This window comes from Typopeltis vanoorti, chromosome 15 (genome assembly GCF_054136105.1).
Source record: "Typopeltis vanoorti isolate ZY-2024b chromosome 15, IOZ_Tvanoo_1.0, whole genome shotgun sequence".
Classification (NCBI taxonomy): domain Eukaryota; kingdom Metazoa; phylum Arthropoda; class Arachnida; order Uropygi; family Thelyphonidae; genus Typopeltis; species Typopeltis vanoorti.
Window position 1 is genome coordinate 92429599 of NC_143563.1, and position 18432 is coordinate 92448030.

Below are 18432 nucleotides of genomic sequence, written 5' to 3' on the forward strand. Positions count from 1 at the left end.
TCACAGGTCTACATCATCCATGTATTAAAACTTGCTGTTATTACAGAAAAAGTGATGTAAAATCAGATCTTTCCCTATCTTTAACTTCATATACAAGTTTTATTACATTCTGTGAATAATGTGAACCTGTGTTTGGTGAACGAATGTGTAAACGAGTAGAAGGAATGTGTAGTATTCAATTATTTTACCAATTTGCTTAAAATTAGTGAAAATGTGAAAAAATCAGTGAATGCAAAAATAATAAAATAAAGATATAACTTAAAAGTCACTGAGAGATTTAAAAACAATACCTGTATACAATGGTGGTCTGAAAAGTTCTCTGCCTAACAATGAAAAAATGAATTTATAATTTCAAAATTATTTTTATTTTTTGATATAATCTCCCTTAAGACTAATACATTTATTCCAGCATCATTATCCCATCCCTGTAGTGGTTCTCAGTAAGATCTGCAAAATACCCCTCTACAGCTGCAGTAACTTCTTGATTCGAAGAAAAACGCTGACCAGCAAGGAAGAGTTTTAGTTTTGGGAAGAGATAGAAGTCAGAGGGAGCCAAATCTGGGGAATAGAATGGATGTTCTAACAATTCATAGTGTAGATCCCTTAATTTTCCCATGCTAAAACACCTTTGTGGGCAGGTGCATTTTCCTGATGAAAAATGATTTTTTTTTTCTTCTGCAAACCAGGTCTTTTCTCACGAATTTTTCTGTCTAGTCTGGTTAAAAGATCGGAATATTCCCTGGTTATTATTTTACCCTTTTCAAGATAATTAATAAACAAAATGCCTTTAACATCCTAAAACACTGATGCCATGACCTTTCCTGCTGATGGAACTGACTTTGTCTTCTTTGGTGCTGAACAACCGGCTTCTGTCCACTATTTTGACTGCTGTTTGGATTCAGTTTATAATAGTGAATCCAAGTCTCATCCAGTAATAAAGTGACACACAAAATTAGTTTTATTCTTGTTAAAATGCTCCAAGCACTGTTCAGAGATTTTCATGCAACTGCATTTTTGATCTGCTGTGAGCAAGCGCAGCACCCATCTTGTGCAAAACTTTTTCATTTGCAATTCTTCATGCAAAATATATCCTACCTACATGTTCTTTTGAAATGCCTATAGTCTCAGCAATTTCATGCCCTTTGACTCCCCAGTCATCCAAAACATCATCTTGATCAATGATTTCTGGTGTTGTTACACTTTTTTGACGTCCGTTACATGGATCATCTTCAAAGCTGGTACAGCCACATTTAAACTCGGCAGCCCATTTCTTAATTGTCGAAAACAAAGGAGAAGAGTGCCCATAAAATTTTATTAACTCCGAATGAATTTCTTTTGGCATTAAACCTTCTTTTTACAAAGAATTTTACAACTGCACAATACTTAATTTTATCCATTTCAAAGGATACAGACAACACTTTTGCTTCAGACAGCTGTATAAAACAAACTACTTGATAGAATGACTTGGAATTTCACATGGATGCTTATGACAGATGTACAAACTTAGAAAAAAAAATCTTACCGTTAGTGTTGCCATCTATGGTAGAGGCCGAGAACTTTTCAGACCACCATCGTATACAGGTAAATCAGCCATGAGAACACACGCAATTTACATCCAAAAAATATTGTTGATACTGGTAGATGGCATAGTGTACTGACATTGGTAGAGTCGTTGTGTGTAGTCGGAAAATTAAATAGTAGGATGAAAAGTGAGATGTAAGTGGACTAGAATATCCTCCCATAGTGAGTCCTTGGAGGTGTTACATAATAATAGTAACATGTATATGCACATGTTACTATTATAACTCAGAATTTCATGCACAGTATCCTACTATTATGTGAATTACTGGCCTTATTTTACTGCTGTGGAAATAAGTACACCCGATATTTTTTCATGATTATATCATGATTGCAGATTAATACATAGTGGATCAGAATCAAGAAGGCATGTAACTAATGGTATACCACAGAGCTCTACTTGTGCTACCACTATCTAATTTACATGTTAATGATATTGAAATGGTTTTCAGGGCAATACTTAGTTGTTTGATGATAATGCTAAACTGAGGAAGACAATAGTTAATAAAGATGATGTAGAGATCCTGCAGGATAATTTAAATAGATTACTTAACAGTGTGTAAGCAAATAATGGGATGGAAAGATTAAAAGCTTTGTATTACACTGATGGGAGTAGAAGGCAAGAAATTAATGAGGCTAGGAATTTGAGAGTGATAGTGGACAGGGAGTCAAAGTTCATAGAACATTACAAAAGTGAGCAAATTAGCACAAAGGATCACTCAGATGTTGAAGAATACACTAACAAGTAAAGAATAAGGAAGTTATTATCCTCCTTTATATGTTTTGTGCATGTGTACATCAACAACCACATATACACTAATATAAAACATATCATGCACAGATTTGGTTACCTCACTTCCTTGTGAATGTTCCCTGTAAGTATAATTAAGATTTGTGTTACAGAAAGAAGGGGATATGACACAACATGCAAACTAGTAATGGATACTTTAGGATATAAGCCAAAGAAATGTTCCATAAAATGACAAGAGGTTAACCCTGAAGTTCGTATAATAGTTTAGTTTGTAAGGACTTGAGGAGTAGATTTTTGCTTGGAGAGTAGTGAATGAGCAGAATACATTGCCAGAAGTGGCTGTGAATAATGGTTAAAATGGACCTTCAGCAACGAGTCTTTGGAATTCATGGAGATGCTCAAATAATAATATGATAATGATTTTGGTTACCAGAATGTAATTTAAAAATTTCAACTTAAAATTGAGTTTGATACCCCACTATTGGTATGTGCACAGCTAGAGTACTTCTATTACAGCATCCATGTCAATTTTGTGCAAGTGTATACTATGTTGAAGTATCAAAAGAGTATTGTATTCCAGACAGTATTTACCTCACAATTTTAGGAATGTGTCCCCTAAATTTTAGGTCCTTATCCACCATCAGTTTCCACCCCATCTGCATCAAGATATCTCACAAACTGTATACTCTACATCCCAGCCTTGCTTTTTAAATGAAGCTACATTTTGCAACACTGAAGCAGCAACTCCGCTTGAGAACAGCTGCATATCTCCATTTAAACCTTTTCCAATATCATTGACATAAAATAAATAGCAGTGGCCCCAAAACATTTTATCGTGCACTATTGATCTTCCTCTTTCCTTGATATGCTTCCCATGAAACTTACTAATACCTACAAAAGAGCCAAACTCTCCTATCAAATTTGTCAAAAAGCCTTTGGCAAAAATACCATGGTATGTGCATTTTCAATGCATTCGTAACCTTTATTGCGATATGTAAGTGCATTGTATTTTAACCATCTTAATGTAATAAAACCCATGCTGTCTGTCTCTGTCACAGAGAATGCTGCTATTATCAGTCCAATTCTGGATCCTAGGTTTGTGAGATCTTAGATCTCACGAACCTTTCCAACACCTTCACTATAATTCCTGACATGCAGGTTGGCCTATGACTCACAGGTTTGGTCTTATCATCCTTTTATAAAAGCAGAACATTTTTGTCCTCTTTAAACTCCTGTGGGACTTGCCCTTTTGCAACAAAAAAATTACATTGTTGATCATTTGTTTTTTACTCAAAACCATTTTTCTGCTATTGATTAAAATTACAATAAATTAGTGTTAGTGATCTTTTTCTATTCCCCACACTGCAGTTTTTTCCTACTTTAGTTTTGCAGTCTATCATGTGTGCTACTGATATTAAAAAATAAATAAATGCTTTTAATGAATAAATAATAGTATAATTGTTGGTTGTTTTTCCTTCCCTTCCCTTCCTGTAAGTACTAAGGTTCTTTAATGTTTCCTGATAAAATAATTTGACCACTAAATTGTGGTCAATACATCATTAGGATTTAGTGTTTTCTTTTTTTAAAGGGTTAACATATCCAATAGTTAGAAGATGAGTGGGACAAAAATACACTCACTCACTATTCAGCACCTCCACTTCATCATTTAGTTCATTATTTATTTATGTTATAATTTTCATTGCCTGTGAAGTGATGTTTCCCAAAGATATTTTCTTTTTTTTTTTAATTGAAGTTACTTCACACTTTCGGTTTTTGTCAAGTAATGTTTTGATAAATTGTGGATTTTGACCTTTTTTTTATATAAAGAAAGGCACATTTGCCTTGCGAGAAATTCTTTCCTTTTTTTTTTTTTTTTTTGATAAATCGTAATTAACTCTGTTGATGAATTTTCTTCACACTCTTAAGTGACCTCTAATCCAGATTCCTGCTTGACCATCCCCTAAACCTTGTTCCACATTTTGAGACTCCCCCCTGCCTAAATTCGATTTCCAGCTACTCAGGCAATTATAATCATGTGCATTGTAATCTGTGATATGCTTCATTAAAACCTGAATTTCTGAGAGATATAACTTCACCACCTTCGTATGGGACTAGTAAACTCATCTTCGTTTAATTCTTGTCAGTGATATTAGGAACCTTTATTGGTCTCTTTTGCAAAAGGTGAGATAGCTGGTCTCATACAGAGGTAGGGGGATTTTCACCTGGAAACTCAGGTTTCCCCCCCCCCTCGAACAGGAAAACTGACCCCCATGAAAACACACACATGAATTGCAGTCATGAATATTGCCCTTAGGGGATGCAGCAGAGAAGTGACGAACCAGCTACATTAATTTGTCGTAAGTCCCTCGTTGGGGGGGGTGGGCTCAATTCATCCTAAGGGATGAATGAGAAAGAAAGATAGGATAGAAAACTCATCTTCAGGTGTAAATACCTTTTATTTCAGATAAATGTTCCTTATGCTAAATGATTATTCAAACCCTAGTTTTTCTAACTATAAGGTAAAAATGGCATTGTTCTGCATTAGATGTAGATCTGGTTTATTTCTTCATTTTCATGATATGAAGAACTTTGTTATGCTATGTGACTTATATGGGAGCCACTCAGATTTGCACCCTGACTTCTAGCATTTTTATGCTGCTTTTATATTTTCTTTTGTAGAATCATTTTCCAAATATTTATCAATGTTTAGCTTGCTCATTATTCGTATTTTCAATGTCTTTCTTCCAGAATGGATCATCTGTCATTCCCTTCAGCATTTACCTTATTGTTCTCTAAGCTATTTATGTTTCCCCTGCCTTGTAAGATGAGTACAGTGTATAAATTCACATTATACTAAATATTATAAAGTTTTGTTATACTGTTTCTTATGTGAATCCAAATCACAAAAACAGAAGTGTGTGTGTGGGGGGGGGGATTTACCTAAAAGGTTAATAAAAGAAATCTGTGTTACATTTAATTCTTGAAGTCAGGTAGATCATCTGGGGACTCTAGGAATCAAATATGGTTAAATTTTTTTGTATTTTACTTCTTTTTTTTTTAATCCAAGTTTTACTTCTAGCAATGAAATCTGTCTGCCACCTAAAATAATATACTTTACCAACTCAAAATACTTTACCAATTACTTTAAATAATTACTCAAGTATTTGGGCAATTATTTAAAGGTCCATAATTAATTCTGAATGTATAACCGCTGTGTTGTGATATCAAGTGCCACAGGTAGTAGCAAGAGTAGGTAATAGTGTGCATACATCTCTCAAGGTCACTTCACTCATAATATTTGTTTGTTTACAGTACTGTACATAGTAATAAAACAGAAAGCGCGTGATAATTCACCATTTGAACAATAGATGGCGGTGAGAATTACAGAAATTTAAACCAATACGAAAAGTAAATCAATACAACTGACAACTTTATTTTAAGTCCTATAATACAATGTACCGGAAAGGCTGCACAGATGCTTGCAAATGTACGTATTCATAATCCAATTGTGGCTACAAAAAAACCACAGTTTACAAGACCAAATAATAACATAAAAAAGCACATGCATCTGCAGGTTGTAAATAATATCATCATGTGATCAGTTTGCTTCGCGAGCCTTTTCTCAACACATGTAGGAAGGGGAAAAGAATTTAGAAGATTAAATTTAATACGTTGGGTTATGGATATGTTTATTTTATTTTATTTATTTATTTTGACAAGCATTAATACTGATATTTGACGTAGAGACTTGTCAGTCCAGAAAACATTACCTGTACACTTATCTATTTTTCAATTTCGCTTTTGCATAGAAAGAAAGGGAACATTTAATGATAGGAACGTGTGGGGGGGAGGGGGAAGGGACATGGGTATGGTTTATAATCTTGAAATATATTAATTTCGAAAGAAATTGATATTTTTCAAGGCATTATAAAAGCTTAAACTTGTTTATAAAACGAGCATATACAATCCTTTACATTCTGTGTCACGTTATGTTATGAGCTTTTTTCGGTTTTCTGCACTTACAGGAACGAACCACGCGAATTTTATAGCTCCTTTTTTCTCCATTTTGACAGACGAGGTGCACTCGTTCTCGACGTACTATGTCGTTTACACACCGCCATTCACTTCTGTACGATCGCTTTTGAACAAGGTCAACATACCAGGGAAGATCGGTAATTGGTAAACAGACTCCTGCACAGACAACTTCTGTAATGGGTTTCACTGACGTGCAATAACCATCAGATATGTATCTTTTAGAACGAAGCTCTTTGCATGCGATCTGGACATCTGAAAGAAGATTTTGAGATTAGAATTAGTTTAAAAAAGAAGAAAAGATGACAATGAGGTAATGCATTCAGTCTTTGATAGCACAAATAAAATTAAATCACGATTATATTAAATTTATTATCTTTATAATATAATATAAAGATAAACACTATCGGCTTCATTCCCCATTCAGGTTAACAGTTTATTTTGATCTCTCGGAAGTGCCTTTTGGGTTATCCGAATGTAGCAGTGTGGATGAAATATGTGGAATGTGAATATTTTATCAAAAGAGTGTTTCATGTAGGGATACATACAGCACGTCTGTGACCGGGAGGTCACAGACGTGCTGTTGACCATCGGTTGTCATTCCATTAATGGAATGACAACCGATGGTTAAAACGGAACAGTATAAGACAAAGGCAGTTTGCAACTGTGTTTTTGAAATGCTGTAAAATTGCCAATATGAATAAAATAAGCGGTTAGGGAGGGGGTGGTTGACTCTACCTCAGTTTATCTTTCACGGAAAGATCAACTCTTTTCTCTCCTAAAACCAAAGCTTGGAGCCCAACGGCACCAGTGAATGCTTTAAAGTACTTGTGAGAACAAGGGAAGCCTGTTTCAAGGGGAGGTGGGAGATCAGTTTTTTTTGTTGATCTCAATTTGTTTATTCTCGTCATCCGGTTGCATTGACTGTTATTAAAATGCTCTTAGTGTGTTAATATCACTGTCTACTTGGAATTAAATACCGTATATTAAAATGCCGAAACAAATATTCAAAAATACTCGCATTACTTTTGTCATACTAATTAAGGACAGCGAGGTATCGCAAACATTGCATTAGTAATGAGCAGGTAGGAATTTACCATATAAAAAAAACTATATCAGAGCTAACAATTAGACAAATGAGCACCTAATATTGCAAAGGGTTTTTTTTCCTTCCTAAACGAGGCGATTTTGGAAACAGGCTGATTGTAGTTTAATTATAACGAAATCTGAGATTTTATATAACTTTTTTTTATAAAAAAAAAAAAATAACGGTAATGATTTTTAAGTGTAGAATTTTTATTATTTTTTTTAAAGATGATTTCTTCAGTTTTACTATCTCATATATATATCATTATTGCCTTGATCGCAGCTGAAAGAAACGGAACAAAATTATTACTTCCTAAAAAATATTATTTAATCAGACTAATGCAAAAATAAAATAATAATTTGCTCGAATAGCCTTTTTCCTTGCCGTTTTTAGTATATTACGTGTGTTTACGCTTAAAAAATTAATATGTGGACAATTTCAAAAGCAATAAAAAATAGCTAAGACTATTTTAAAATAAATATTATCTATTCTTTATTTTCAACGATAGTCGTCTGCCTAATAAGAGGTCTCTGTAGCCATTTGGCCTTCTGGCGAAAGAATATTCATCTCATCACGTGACTTAGTCATCGATCGATTGGTCATTCAAGAAATTATAAATCACTTATAATGATTTATAAAATAAAATAAAAAATTATTTATAAGATCAAATCATTATCTTACTTTTATACATAATTTTATAAAATTATAAGATAAAAGAATTCATTGTTTTATTTTATTTTACAACCGATCGTGAAAATATATTTATTAAAACAATCCTTTCGGGTCTCGCTTGATTGGATTCATTTCAAGATTGTTTACTTGTTTTGATGAAATGCAAATAATTCTTATTTTCATTTCATCTTACATTGGTTAAGTAACAAAATCAAAATTTTAATTTATGTTGCTTTGTGCACGAAAATCCATTCTGTTCGCTCCTTTATTTTAAGACCAAGTCAAGGAAAACGCCACCAGACGACGCTTTATACTTTCAGAATGCCAATGTAGCCTTCGCTTATGTTTATATACAGAATTTTTAATTTTTTCTGGTTTATTTGTCTCATATATATATATTGATTATTTCAATGTTTATGCAGACCGCCGACAAGAACCTTGACTACCTCACCTGTCTCCCAGTGATAAAATCACCCCTAGCGGTGTGATCATGTCTGACCTCGTACTAGTTTGTTTCTGTGAAGTTTACGATAAGCCGTTCAAATATATTTCAAGGGTAGAAGTGAAATCAGGCTGTAAAAATTAGTTCATTTGGAAGACGAATTATTAACGATGTTAGAATACTCACAATTAAATTACAATTGATTCTGATAATAATCGTAGAGAATTAGTTTCGTGATATCATTTTTGTGTAGTTGAACCTTTCTTTCTTTATCACAAAAGTATATTTAGTCGTTTTTAGTTAATGTACTACTTCAGGCATTTTATTTTTATATAATTTTAACTCCGAAAATGATTTGAACAAAACCAAAACTAAAATATTTCAATAATTTCAATAAAATAATAGTAAAGATTTCCAAAAAGAGAAGTTGTATGCATACAGACAGGAGAAATAACATAAACAAATACAATAAAGACGACTTGGTATTCAAGGAAATGCACCTAAAAACGCAATCTAAACAAACAGACCTCTCCGAGAGGAGAGACAAGAGGGGGAGTAGGATTAAAGACGTGCCTCTTAATCCTCTTCCACAACTTTTCGTGTCACGGGCTACCTTCTGTGTAAAATTGTCTTGCTCTACTAAATATTTTAATTATGTGCATTGAAAGATATTTCTGGATAGTATCAATTTTTGTAGTATTTGTTTACTATTTCATAAATAATTGAAAATATTGGAATACCTCCAATTTACGACAACAACAAAATCGTTATTTCTGTGGGTCACATAAACAAACTCAGACCTAGGAGGTAGTAACACCTATGAAGAGGAAGTTTCTTGGTTACTAAGATCTTACGTCCCCTTGGAATCTTTGAATATGAATTCTTAAGCTATAAAATACTGGGGATTCCAGAATTACTTTATTCGATCCTGCAAAAGTGGACTTAATCTGTCACGGTGACCTCGAGTCAAGGTAAGTAGAGGGATAAAGACGCAGAATTTTAATAAAATTCGGTGGGAGGGACCAAAAGGTTATTGCGAAATCATTAAGATTTGTTGTCTGCACGTCACTTAAATTATTTCCTATTAGGTTTATGCCCTACGGATTCGTAGAGTAGTCAGTAGCAACGATGCTCTTCGGTTAAGTTTGGATCCGTCTAGGATACAAGAAGCTATTACAAGAGCTTTCCAAATGTAGGTGAGATAGCAGATCTCCGTATGAGATCTATTAACTCATCTAAATCTATTAACTCCCCCCCCCCCCCAAAAAAAAAAAAGAAAATAGACAAACTTGCCACAGAACACATGCAATTGATAATCATAATTCAACTACACTACTCATACCCTAATTTTAACTAAGACTTTATCTTCAAAATAACTTTTGCTTTCTGTTTTGGAGGTTGGAGTATATTTAAGATTTCTATAACGTTCGAATTCGGTTGTTAAATGAATAATCTCTCCTTGAATTTCAATTTATGTTCATTTTGGCCCACTTTTATATCGTACCATAGCATTACTAATTAAACAGTAATGTGCTAACTCAGAGAACCGTGTGAAATGCCCACTCGTTTTTTTTTTTTTTACTATATTGTATGATTTAAACAAGCACCGTGAAGGAATTTCTAATTTGATGCAACTACAAAGATGGGTCAGCGACAGACTCTAGCGCGCAAATAATCGAAAGAACCTGAAGCATCCAAGGCCAAAATAATAAAATAAGACACAATTGCATGACTTATCAACATTTCATTTAGAATCATACCACCACGTACAAATTTTATCATTTTTTTTTTTGCCAGTTTGGCAAGTCGTGCAAACCATCCGACTTCCAGAACTTGACAACCCGAAAACTTTAAAATAATTAAGGGCGCGCATTAGTATTAGAATGCATCATTAATAACCTTCCTTAGCTATGCGAATTAATAAAAAGATCGGGTTTATAAATTCTATTCTGACAGATCTATCACATAAACAAGTTTTGAGTATAGCACGCAATCTTGGCAGGTACTCTTCAATCTTGCATAAAACACTTGGACAGTCCTCGAGTATTTTTTTTTAATGTTCTATGAAAAATTGATCAACAAAGAGTTTAAACAGATGTATGTAGATGTAATCATTCTATTCGTGTCACGTGAATAGGAATAAATGAGAAGACTCAAATAAAATAAAAACGCCAAAATGAGATCAAGGAGATTGAGTTGCAATTAGTTTGTCAGAGAGCATTTCAATTGTTGCAGATTTTATGGCTAGTGGGAACAATAGACGTTATTATGAGCCACGTGCCAACCACAAAATACCATTAAAAGCCATACGCTATTCACAAAGAGTTAATGGCTTTGGTATAGCTGTTGACCAGAATCTTAATCATTTCTAACTTGAAGCTTAACATGCAGGCATCTCGTATGAGTTAAGCCAGTCTGTTATACCTGAAACGATGGTCACCCTTGGCAACAGCGTTCGGTGGATCACCGGACTGTCTACTGCACTCTGACCAGACTGCCTGACCGGTTCAGCCACCTGCGACTTCCGGCGGCGCGTTCTGAGAGGTTACGGTGTTGGTCTGTGGGTGTGAGACCTCGGTACGGAATGATTTATCTACATCCCCGCTTTTTCTGCTTCGAGGCGTTGTCGTGAGCGGAGAAGATCATCGCACGATCAAGCTTAAGCCTACGAAGTGTAGATAGTACGGGGGTTTCGGAGAAAGGGAACCAAAGTGGTAGTTAATGAAAGCTGCAATGATACGGCGTATCAGGTTTATCAACAAAAGCCACGCAAAACAAAAAAAGAAAAAATTCCTCCTACTCAAAACGCCTTATGAAAGTGAAACGCGAACTGCACAAGCAGTTTAGAAAAGTGGTGGGGAAGTAGATTTTTCTAGATAGGTATTCTCCCTAATTCACACAACCTGGCACACTGGATAGATTACTGAAATTATCTTGTAACTTTACATATGATAGTTGCTGCCCTCTGGTGGCTGGAATTTTCGTAAATTATTTTAGTACGTATATGCAATTCTACCTTAGCATAGATTTAATGCTAATCTAGGATTCATGCTATAGACGAAACATAATAGCTTTTTCAAAATTTATTTTAATCATTAGAGTTAATTAAAATGTATTCTTTAATTTTAAATAACAATAAAAATTTGTAAATAAATAAAATAATGACCAATTTAATGATTTAGGTTTGATAAAGATCATATTAATACACGAAATGAATTTTTTTCTGTTTATTGCACCTCAAATTACATTGAAAATCTAATTAATTACAAAAACATAAATAATCATTCCTTTCAAATAATTTTGTCGAATATAAAAAAGTTTCCATTACATGATATTGTATTTATCATCATATATTATATCTCGTAATAATGTAAAGTGGAATATTATTCGATAATTACATAATTACACACACTGTGGCGCTACTGTCTTTAGAAGAAGGCTTACGCTAGGAGCTAATTTTTGATAATCAGTTGTCATTAATTTTAATGTACGATATAGCGATCAACTGACCTCCCCCCCCCCCCCAACACACACACACACGCGCGCACCCTTTCTTCGACATGTGAATAAACAATTCCGTTGTAATATGTTATTACCTTAGGGAAAAATAATAAAAATCGGAATGACTGTACTTAGCGCTTTGATAGCCAAATTTGTTCACAGCATGAAAATAATAATAATAAACAGCTTAAGAATTAAGAGAACTTCTTCCTAATTAATTGCTCAGATCCAGGATTATAGATTAATATATATTTATTTTTTAATAGCATTGCTGATGGACTTCTGCTCTTGTGTTTGCTAATATCGAGCCGCCACCACCTCTTAGTACCGTTTGAAGTTGATGCTAAGACTTGCGGTTTCGCTGAGATCAGGTTAACTTAGAGGTTGTTGCACTTTTATTGCCTCGCTCTTGTAATGTCAGATAATGTTGTTGAACCGGGATTGTAGCCCTGGGTAGTCCTACTGCTCTATAGATGTTATCAGTATTCTAAAGTCTCTGCCAACCTCTGTTCTACTCATTAAAAAAAAAAAAAAAAAATCAACTACAGAATCGCATATGTGGATTGTGAAAGTAAAAGATGATGGCGATAGACGGTGTAATATGTTCTCTTACGTCGTACAGACGTAACTAGTGCGTGCATATACAAGAAAAGTACACTAAACTGTCAAAAGTTCATTTTGAGAAGTAGTGAATGATGGAATCGGACGTGTGTTATCAAGACTGGCATGAAAATGAACAAAAAAATAAATAAATCGACAACGACTAACGTGGCTGCTTTTTCAGTAGAAGAACATTTGCTTCTTACAATTAGAGGAATAACACCGGCCCGATAAATTGTCATTAGTTTTCAGCCTCCAGTATTCCTAAAAGTATTTTTTTTTTTTTTTACCGCAAGCGAACATTAATCTGTTAACTTTATGTCCGTCCGTTTGATGTAAACTCGCAGCTTAATTTTTAAATTTCCATTTATAAAAATTAACAATAATATCTATCACTTTACACTAAGGGCAAAATAAATTCTGTATTAAATTGTTAGGTCTTAATATCGCGAACGCACTTTCTTCAGCGCCTCCAATAATAATAATCTTGTTCTACGCATACAGCATTTTCTTACTTATGTTTAAACTGTTAGAGACCATTTATTCGACTTCTTTATGTTAATTAGCAGTTTTTGTTGTTGTTCTCAATATAACATTTTCTTTAAGATGTGGTGTTCAGTAGGACTTTAAGCATTACACAGAATCTCGCTTCAAAAAAATAAATAAACATAATAATTTTAAGAAAACATGTTATGTTTGAGGGGGGGGGTATGGCTTATGACATGACTTAAGTGAGCCCAACAGAAAATGGAAGTGGGGAGACTAACATTCTTAAGGTGTCAAAGAGGCAATCGAGAGATATATTGTATGGAAGCCTCTGGGCTTCCAGATCTCGTCAAGTTACTTCGCTGCAAGAAATAGTTCTCGGGATGTAACTTCAAATCCCCATGAAACAAATAATGCACGATGATGGAGGGTCAATAAGGGAGGAGGTGTTAAATTTTGGGTCTAAATATAGCCTACAACTTCTTATGAGGGGATCGCAGACTATACTTGAACGAACTAAGGGTTACTATTGTGATGATACAATCCAACGATGGAAATGCATTCGTGTTTATCGGATTTTATCTAAGAGTTTATAACAAACTGAAAAAAATTTCACCTAAATCAGGCTCAAAATTTCAAATTCTTTACTTAAGCACACTTTTTGTTGCAAAAAAAATAAATAAATAAATAGCTGAAATTAATTCTGTAAAACACTTAATTGGAAATATCACTCACGTAATCTTTTTATTGTATTGCTTTTTGGTTATATATGAAATAAGCAAATATTCTTTTTTAAAAAAAAAAAAACTTTCATTTTGTAACTAATGACGTCAATACCAGCTTTGCGTCTCCGTGTATATTTGCATTTACGAAGGCAACACAACATTTGTCATTCGGTTGGATAAACCTCGGTTCGAATCCCGTATAATACACGAAGAATCTGTAAGAACTTTTCATGTGAAAGTGAATTGATCTCATAGTCACAAGTGGTGTATTTTCTTTCTCTCTCGAAGCAGAGAAAGAAAATACACCACTGACAATAATTCCATACAAAAATTGGTTGGAATTATTGTCATAATTCCAACCAATTTCATCGTTTTTATTAATTTTAAGTTTCCAATTAAAAAAAATAAATGCTTGCGAAATAAAATTTTAAAAGAGATCAGAACCATATTAACCTTCTGTTGGTAGGATTCACATAAAACAAGTTAATTGTAAGCCTATATTATTATTATTACGTGACACCTCGAGGGAGCACACCTACTCCACTTCTATCTCTCTCTACACCGACGTCATCTACCGTCCGCCACCACCACTAGTATTTGCACAGACAATCGCAAAAACTCATGCCCACGGCGAGAATCGAACCCGCAGCCTTTTAGAGAGCGAATATGCTAACCGCTCGGCCACCAGGCCATCGGTTAGCATATTAAATAAATAGCATTGTAAAGTTTCAGTGTCATAATACGTATAACATTCTTTAGTTGAACATGACTTATTCTGTCTCAAGCGGAGTTGGAAGAGTTTTTCATACGCAAAACAAACACACCTGCCCAAACTAACAGACCTAATACAAGCCTTATGGCCTTGACCGTAATTCCAAACCAATCCCAATCAACCCTGACCGAAAGGCCACAAGTTCCCCATTCCTGATACAATTTATTTGAATTTAGACTTTCTTGAATAATGCAACGAAGTCCACACTTCTATTATTCACGTTTGTTGTCATTCGTAATGAATGAAATAACTCGTCAGGGTGGAATGATGATTTTTTTTTTCACTCCTTACTACAGTGATCATCTAAATTACTTATTCATAGCTTGTAGTATTTAATAACAGGGTAACAATGAAAACTAAAACTACTCACGCGATCATTTAAGTATTACACGTGGGACACTGCGAGTCAACCATTACTCATGATGCTAAGGTGTACTTCCACGTGGGAAAGATGGGGGGGGGGGGAGAAGTAATAGGATTCCAAAGTAGTCTTATCAGCAACTGCTCTTATGAATGAGTTGTCATACAGGTCTGCTTTTCATATCACTTCCGTTGTAGCCCCTTTGTCTACTACTTTTAGAACTTTGAACCCTCTATATAAGATTCGATTACGCTATCTATTACTGGAATAAGATTTCGTATTGTGTGACAATGGCGATGTGTATTAGTGGAATGGTTTGTTCGGGGGAGGGGCTTATATAAAGAGAGTCAAGACTGTAAATGATAGAATTGTCGTACTGAGAATGATATCGCATAGTAGGAGTAAATTATTATTTTTTTTTTTTTTTAAGGCATTGCTCCAGTTGTATTTGGACCAAATGCACAGGTTTGGTCGCTTGGGTTTCAGAGCGATGTAGAAACAGTGGAGAGAGAGAGACTGATAAGATGATATCAGGACTATAGAATGTAAAAGGCTAGGAGAGGGTAATAAGGGTGGATTGTAGAGTCTGGCAAACAGACGGAAAGAGGAGATATGACAGAGACATCGCTTGGTGAAAGGCTTTCACTTACATATAAGGAAAAATTTTTAAACATGTTAAGAGGGAAAAGAAAGAGGAGACACCCTTAGAAGCCGAAAAAGAATGTGGTAAGGGAGTGAGAAACAGATTTTTATCATGATGAATGAGTGAAGTATGTTGCTGGGGGGGGAAGTTGTGAATGACTTCAAAACGAAGTATGAGATAGGATACGTCTTTTGCGATGAATCCCAGGACTCCGTGATGGTAATACCCACGTAATAATAATTCATGATTTAGTATTGCATTAGAAATGTTTTCAGCGCATAACTGCCCATAGAATATCTCTTTATTTGCATTCCTTAGTCTGTTAGGGATAAATACCAGGTAGAATAAAATTGAAGAAATAATAAACAGGAAATAATTGCTTTCCCGGAGACAATAATCTCAGCTTTCTTGGAAGGTACTAGTTTCCTTGAAGAACTTCTTTCCTTGTAACCGTTTAAACTTAACTTCGTAGTAACTATAAGAAAACAGTCGTTCTTTGTTCAACTCATTTTTCTCATTTCGAGACTTTCGCAGTAGGCTAAAATGTGATAGAGCTTTCATTATTTCATTATGTGCATTGTTGACCAACCAAAGGATGTCAATGCATTTGCTATCCAAACCGGTTTACCTTATACGCGAAAACGAAACCATGGTAACAGCAAGGTGTTGGTAACCATAGTAACAGAAGGCGGATAGTGAGTCAGTGTTTACTGAGGAGTAAAAGACTAAATACTCTGTATAACGACGCTTGCACAAGAAGAAGAACCCTCTTAGCTCAAGAGTGTCATATCTATATTATGAGCGTACCGAAATGCTCCAAGAAAGATCCGTCATTGATATAAGCAATACATTTATATTTGTCGTTAGTAGTTGAGCAGTTAAAGGCTGTATCACGTTGGACAGATTAAAAATATATAGCAGCAAGGAAGTAATTTTCTCAAGGTTCAAAAATAAACAACGTCTTCAATTTTGAAGAAAAAATATTGCTTTGTCAGTGGCATTCAAATGTCATAGCAATTTGGACACGCACACATACAGTGGTATACATCCTCGTAAATAACCAGCCGATATTTTTCCCCAGCAATGGCAAATAATGGATTGTTTTCAGTATAATAAAATTGTTTATTTTATACAGCAGCCTTTCAAAGCGGTTTGAACCATTGCTTTGGTCTCTAGAGCAGTCTCTGGATTATATAACCCTTACTCCACCCCCACAATAGTTGGTTTACTCTTGTGGGCGGATTCATATCATAACAATATACTATTAGTGAAATTCTCGAAGCTGTACGTTTTTTTTTTCCCCTTACAAACAAGTTTTATACATGATTAAAAAAAGTTCAGCACTGATATCTATCACGAAATGCGTTTGCATACAATGACATTTTCCGAGATATGATGTTGGAGTGCTGGTTGTTGACTATGATGAGATAGGACCACACACACACACACCTGAATGGCTTTCTACAAGACTGCCAACGTCTGTTGACATGACCTTGAAATTCAGTTTACTTAAGTCCAAGTTGTTCGAAGAATAGCCCTATCTTGATATGAAGCGTACGCAACGAAGGCAGTTTATCTTATCCTAGTCTACCGCAAATCTATTTTTGTTTGTTTACTCCGATATTTTAAAGAGAAGGGTGGGATTTATTTATTTTCATGTATTTTTGTTAAGAAGGTTATAGTTTATAACCAGACCGGTTAGATTTGTGAATAGGTTAAGATTTATTTAAGCCTTATATTTCTCCAGCATTTCAAATCGATTAAATTAGGTAAGAACAACAGATTTGTATTAAAACAATGCCGACAGAACTACTAGGATTTTTTTTTTTTTGTAATAATTAGATAGTGACGTAATAATTAGGTAGTGACGCTGATGTTAGATGCCTCCATTACTTTAGGGTGGTTTAATGCTAGACTGATGTAAGAAAGTAATGATTAAGAAGGAAACTCTCTTAGTGAGAATATTGGTTGGGAACATTTCTAAGATATAAGCTTAAACTGCTTATATTATTCTGAACTCGAGCAGCTTTGATACGTGTGTCAGACACTCAAAGCTTACACACAGATGAAGATTTAGAGAGGGATTATTTTCATTCCTGTCTGTAGCGCAATTGGAAGAACAACGGTACGTTGCACCCTTCGATCAGAAAAGGCCGAAGTTCGATTCTCGTCATGACGGGAGGAATCTTTATATGGACTTTTTCAATCGAAGGTGAGTTAGAACCAGTATCAATAGAACCAGTCCGATCTCATACGGAGGTAGCAAGGTTTTTTCTCCCGGATACTCGGGTTTTTCATCCCGCATACAGCCAAATCGGCCCTTCAGAACACACGCAATTTACAGACAAAAATACTAGCTGTGGCGGCCAATAGGAATTAATAATAATAATAATTCCTATAAATATTTTAGGCAACGCCAGTGCAAATATTTCAAACAAGGATAGAGAATGGTAAGAAATGGTTGTTCTGGTAAGTAAATATTCAGTTTGTATTAGATAACTGTCGCATCTTCGTTATCTCTGTCTGATTTGTTCTGCACAACCAGCATCAGAAAACCAGTCAGACTGTTTAGGAAGATTAATATTGGATAAAGTCAATTAAAAAAAAAAAAAAAGAGTGATTTGTAGCATGAAATGAATTTATGAAATTAAACACTAACTTAAAAATATTCTAAATATCCGCTTTGATAATAAAAGCCTTTTCGGAACTTTATCAAACAACAATGGAAGTTTTTACCTGTATTATAATAGTACTAGAATAGTGATCGGTTTCAGCTGCCTCC

The 18432-nt window shown here is 34.5% G+C and overlaps 1 protein-coding gene across 1 annotated transcript in view; it reads right to left on the bottom strand.

Annotated features, from left to right (window-relative positions):
- Nucleotides 1-5738: 5738 nt before the first annotated feature.
- Nucleotides 5739-18432, bottom strand: part of LOC150098977 (sclerostin domain-containing protein 1-like) — a 53393-nt gene continuing 40699 nt past the window's right edge. The window contains exon 2 of the mRNA XM_090405422.1: nucleotides 5739-6616. Coding sequence (XP_090261548.1) covers nucleotides 6312-6616 — 305 coding nt within the window. The 3' untranslated portion in view covers nucleotides 5739-6311. The remainder of the gene's footprint in view (nucleotides 6617-18432) is intronic.